The sequence below is a fragment of the Dendroctonus ponderosae genome, unplaced genomic scaffold, assembly GCF_020466585.1.
Source record: "Dendroctonus ponderosae isolate FM_Combo_2020 unplaced genomic scaffold, Dpon_F_20191213v2 Dpon_F_20191213_5, whole genome shotgun sequence".
Taxonomy (NCBI): Eukaryota; Metazoa; Arthropoda; class Insecta; order Coleoptera; family Curculionidae; genus Dendroctonus; species Dendroctonus ponderosae.
The window spans coordinates 14,250,358-14,255,755 of record NW_026018715.1 but is presented as its reverse complement, the minus strand read 5'-3'; the positions used below and the strand labels follow the sequence as shown (position 1 = coordinate 14,255,755).

General features: G+C 40.2%; 2 protein-coding genes across 2 annotated transcripts in view; both read left to right on the top strand.

The window, feature by feature from the left end:
* The window catches only part of LOC109545526 (lateral signaling target protein 2 homolog), a gene marked incomplete in the record, with an annotated part of 7,247 nt that extends 5,675 nt beyond the window's left edge, over positions 1 to 1,572 (top strand). Inside the window, 1 exon segment of the mRNA XM_019916279.2 lies at positions 675 to 1,572.
* An 85-nt stretch (positions 1,573 to 1,657) lies between these two features.
* The window catches only part of LOC109545525 (cilia- and flagella-associated protein 58), a 5,098-nt gene continuing 1,357 nt past the window's right edge, over positions 1,658 to 5,398 (top strand). Inside the window, exons 1-9 of the mRNA XM_019916278.2 lie at positions 1,658 to 1,887; positions 1,938 to 2,299; positions 2,353 to 2,527; positions 2,590 to 2,904; positions 2,962 to 3,432; positions 3,486 to 3,757; positions 3,814 to 4,061; positions 4,128 to 4,410; positions 4,461 to 4,632. Coding sequence (XP_019771837.2) covers positions 1,771 to 1,887; positions 1,938 to 2,299; positions 2,353 to 2,527; positions 2,590 to 2,904; positions 2,962 to 3,432; positions 3,486 to 3,757; positions 3,814 to 4,061; positions 4,128 to 4,410; positions 4,461 to 4,632 — 2,415 coding nt within the window. The 5' untranslated portion in view covers positions 1,658 to 1,770. The remainder of the gene's footprint in view (positions 1,888 to 1,937; positions 2,300 to 2,352; positions 2,528 to 2,589; positions 2,905 to 2,961; positions 3,433 to 3,485; positions 3,758 to 3,813; positions 4,062 to 4,127; positions 4,411 to 4,460; positions 4,633 to 5,398) is intronic.

Sequence of the window (5,398 nt, the reverse complement as noted above, 5' to 3'; positions counted from 1 at the left end):
TCTGTTTTTTATGTATGATTGGTGTTCTTTGAGTCTTTTGTGTAATGGTCTTGAGGTTTCTCCTCTATAAAATTTATTGCATTCGCAAGGAATTTTATAAATTACATTTTTTGTATTTTCACTTATATCATGAGGTTTTGTTACTGAAATTTTACTTCTAATTGTATTTTCAGTTTTGAAGATAGTCCTAATATTAAATCAAATTAATATTAAAATCTGAAGTAGACCAGAGAAACATACACCCAAATTAAACTTACACCAAAATTATCAATTAACATTACCTTTACTAATTTAAACAATGAGATTAAATCAAAGTCACATAACATCAGAGCGAATTTTCATATACTATATTATCCTACTATTATTACACAATTTATTAACATACTCTTTTTTAGGTTCATTTAGCTTCCTTGGATAACGATAGCAGAAAATAGCTATCGAAACGTGAAGGTAATTTTTCAAATTAATTTCTCTACTAATTGGAATTTTCTCTTACAGCTTGAGCCTAAGAGTGTCGCAGGATACCCTCTAGGTGATAGTTCTTGATTACTTTTCAATAAATAATTCGTTCTTAATGCGAAATAGGAGCACTATTCATCAACCTGTAATAAAAGGCGTGAGAAAATTCTGTCTTTTTTAACGACAAAAATTTTTGAGGCGAAATACCCAAAAAGAAGTTTGTGAAAAATAGTCTATTGAGCTTAACATGAAAATTTATTTCGATTTTGTCTAAACCAGAGCATGCAGGCACGGTACTTATGAGTTGTGAGAGTTTTAACTTAGTTATTTTATCCTCTTTTAGTTTGATACTTTATTTTGTTTGTGGCTTTAAATCACTGAAGGAAAATGGCGTTATTTTTTAGGTTTTTTAAGCAACAGCTGAACTAATAAATTCTCATTCAAGTAATTGAATGGAAAGCGATTGAATAAGATGGTTAAAGCATAATTTTCTCATTTTATTCGTAGGCTGTAAGCTTTTGACGAAAGTATTTTTAGTTAAGTAGTGACTGTTAAAGGGACTGGAAACTGCTTCCATTTTATGTGGTTGAAACCCCCCTAACTTGGTCTTGCTACCATTCACCTTGACAGTATCAAAATATTTTTATTAATCATTTTAAAAAGTTCACTGATTTATTGCTCAATCCCGTACTCGCGTCCTTTTTCAGCTTAATTCCGATATTTCTAGGATCTGTTGTTGTTTTTAACCTGAATTAGCTAATAGATACTGCAGATTGTATAGAATTGTTACTTGCATTCATGATAATTGCCCGTAGCGGATATAGGAAATATTTTTATATAAAACGGTTATAGACTAATATGGAAATTTAACTAAACTAGCATTTCAGATTTTGCCTTAAATACTATATAGCGTTAGCGAGTAGATCAAAGCCGGAAAAATCACACTAGTGACATTATTTGTACTTGTTTAGCCAAACCTTTACTTTCTACGACCCGCTCGTTCCATACAATTTGACTTTTTTGCTGTATAGTGCACTGAACTATTTTGTGATAACTGTATATTTTCTTTTCAATGGTTTACGGGATTATCATATCCAATAAATGAATTTTTTACATCAGTTTTTCCCTGTCCATGTTTCACGTTTCGTTTTATTCCCAAGCTTAATTTGCGAACGCAGTTGATTCACCAAAGAAGCCAACGTGGAAACCTGGTTGTTGATTGATCAATAAATCACCTCCAAACGCGGGTTTGACTTATGTGAACTACGCCAATCAAACCTCGATTCTGTTGGTAATTTAACAAGATCCGAAATGGAGGACAGCGACTTCAGCGACAATCAAGATGAGGGCGAGTCCGGACAAGAGGACGAGCTGGACCCGAACAATCCTGACCACGCTTTTGCTCTTATTGAAAGAGACTATAACAAGGTACATTCAAACATCTCCACCGCTCAATATAACTCAAAACCCACCCTCAGACTGTAGCGGAAATAGAGCAAAACCTCGAAGCAGCTCAGTTTGCTGACGACTTCAACCGACTGTTCGAAGCCTACTTCAACACCTACAACAAGCAGAGGGACGCTGAACAGACCAACGCCGAGTACGAAAAAAGTCTGAACATGAAGAAGTCCCAGCTGGAACTGGCGCTGAAGCTGGCTGATGAGGACAAAGAAACCATCGACACTCTGAAGACCGAAATCGACAAGGCGTGGAAGTTAGCAGACGCGGCTCATGCCCGAGAGCAACTTGCGCAAGAGATCATCGACAACTTGCGGGCGCAAGTTGAAAATCTCAATGCCGAGATCGAATTCAAAAATAAAATGAATCAAGACTCTGACGAGTAAACCTAGCCGAACGCTGCTGTATGTAGCATAAAACCACGTTGAATTTTAGTGTGGGAGAATTGAGCAAGCACAAGGATGGACTGGAAAGGGAGCGGGACAAGCTGATAAACGAAGTCACGCAGCTCACGACCAAATTAAACAACGCCGTCAACTACCAAGAGGAGCTGGAGAAGAAAAACTCTGAGGCGGACCTGCGAATCAACGAAATCGCTGGACAATTGGAGGTACCTATATAAAACCCGCTTCATCGAGCAACCGCTCACAAGGCCTCAAATCCGTGTCTCAGGATCAAGCATCGGAAATTCTGCGAGCGAAGCGAGCCAAAGACAAACTCGAGTCCGATCTGATGGAGCTGAGAATCAGCCTGGAGGACAAAGAGATCAGCATTCATAATCTAACAGGCGTAATAGCTGAGCATGTGAAGAAAACCGCCAGGCTGGAAAATGAGCTGAAGGACCACAAGGCAAACAGTGAAAAACTGTTGAAAGAAAACGAGCAAAATGTGGCCAAACTCGGCAAAGTTCAAGAGGATTACAATGCGACTCTTTACGAGCTGGACCGATCGAAGAAAATGTACCAGGAAAAACTGGGGGACATCAAGGTAAGAAAACCTTCCAGATTAAAACCCCCTGTTCCACCAAATCCCCTGCCTTCTTAGTTGCATGAAGACGAAAACACCCGCTTGAAGAACGACATCACCAAACTCACAAAAGCCAAGGAAACCGCAGAAAAACGCGTTCTAGTAGTAAATGGAGAAAGGGACGACCTCCAAGTGGACAAAGCCAACATGCGCCAAAGACTCGCCCTTCTCGAACGGGAGATCGACGACCATAAGCGATTCTCCGATGAAGACAAACGCGCAATTGAAACAGTCAATAAAGAAAAAGATGTCCTCAACAAAACAATTCAGCGGCAGCAAGTAGTGGCGCGCGATCAGCTGAAGCTGATCCAAATTCAAGATCAAAGCAAGAAGAAATTGGAAGTTGAGCTCGACTCATTTTTCATCGAAAGCAGCAAGCAGAAGAAGCAGATTCATCAGCTGGAAAGGGAGCGCGACAAACTGGCCGAAGAGCAGCTGGAGCTGACGAAGACCATCGAAGATAACATGGATGATATTCGAGAGAAAAAGGTGAATGGAAAACTATTGAATTTCATTTAGGTGTAGCATGCTTATGTCTTTAGGGCCATATATTTGATTTGAAAAAAAACATCACGGAGTACGAAAACCAAGTAAGGCAGCAGCAGAATATCTACGAGGCGATTCGCGCCGATCGCAATTCCCTGCAAAAGTCCCTACAAGAATCCATGGCAGAGACTGGCGAATTGAAAAAGAAGCTAAAAATCGTTTTCCATCAAACTGAACAACTCAAGGAGGACATTGCCATGAAGGAAAAACTGCTGATCAAAGATGAGAATGTGATGCGGAAGATCACCAAAGAAAAGGACAATCTTAAGTACGCCATTCATTTAAAACTGCAGGCTTTGCTTTGTAAATTAAGTTACATTGCAGGATTGAAGTGATGGCCGGCTTAGACCAGATCCGCACCCTGAAGCAGGAAATCAAAGAGCAAAAGGACGAGGAGAAACGGTTGCACCAAACCATCCTGGAGCATGAAAGAACCATTAGAGGGCAGGTTAAAGACATGGAGCAACTAATGAACGAAAGGGATGTGCTTGGGTCCCAACTGGTGCGAAGGAATGATGAAATCGCCTTGTTGAACGAAAAAATCAAGATCCTACACTCAACCCTATGTAGAGGTATTGTGGGTTATTTTGGTCGAAGTGTTAGACTTGTAAAAATAGCATGAGTGTTGCTTTCCACAGGCGAAACGCAGTACGACCAGAGACTTCAAGACATCAAGCTGCTGAAAATCGAAGTGAAACGCCTGCGGCAAGAGAAGCTGCTGATATCAAAGTCGATGAACAACATGGTCGATTTGAGGCAAGAAATCTTCCACTTGGAACGCGAACTGACCAAGTCGCGACTGCAGCGCAAAGCCCTGGAACAGGAGGTTCAAAATCCGCTGAACATCCACCGCTGGCGGAAGCTGGAAGGCTCTGATCCAGAGGTGGTCGAGCTGTTGCAGAAGATTAAGCTCCTGCAGAAGTAGGCTGTTGCTTCAAACCCCTGATCTGTTGAAAACCGGAATATTGTAGAAGACTGCTGCGTCAGGCCTCCGAAGCAGTAGAACGCGAAAGACAGTTGAAAGAAGCGGAACGGTTGTATTTGAATTTGCGGCAAGTTTTGGCCAAGCAACCGGGGCCGGGGATTCAAGACGAATTGGTGAAGACTCAAAGGGCTCTCAAGCAACGAGGGGACAAGTTAAAGGTAGTAGATATACGGGGTGTTTGGTAAGTAGATCTATTTCTTGCAGGGGGTGATAGTGCTCCGAAAACGCTTAGTTTCCTAACTACAGGGTGTTAAAGTTTGAATTAAAAAAATTGTTTCTAGCTTTTCTAGTCGCGTGGGCACAAGCACGACTGCAGATAATTTTAAATTAAAAAAAATGTTGCGCTACTGATTTTTCCAGCAATAAACCTGGTGCTTCAAGTTCCTGCTCAATTTGGAAGCGAAAAGACTTTTTTCTACGACGCCCCGTCTTCGAGTAAATAAATTCAAATCTATTTATTGCACAGCTTAATCGGGTTTTGTTATTAATTACAATTATTGTGATTAGGCTGGGCGATAAATCGATTTTATTTTTTTTTTACTCAAACACGGTGCGTTGTAGAAGGAAAGTCAAGAGACCTTTTCTCTTCCACAGTGAACAGGCATTTGACTCAAGATGTTTATTGTTTGAAAAATCGGGGGCGTAAAGATTTTCTAATTCAAATTGTCTACAGACGTGCCTGTACCGAAACAAAATTTTTATCTAAGTTAAGTGTCTGAGTGTATAAAACTTCATTAAAATAGTCCCAGGGGTTTCCGCAACATTAAAAAATGTTTAAGACTGACCGAGAATGACTAAGAGTTTTCGGAATATGGTCTATTAAAGAAATATGTCCAAAATTACGTGCACTATCACCTCCTACAAGCTATGTATCTACTTACCCTGTAGAGATAGAAGAATGTAGAATCTTAATGGTTATCTCAA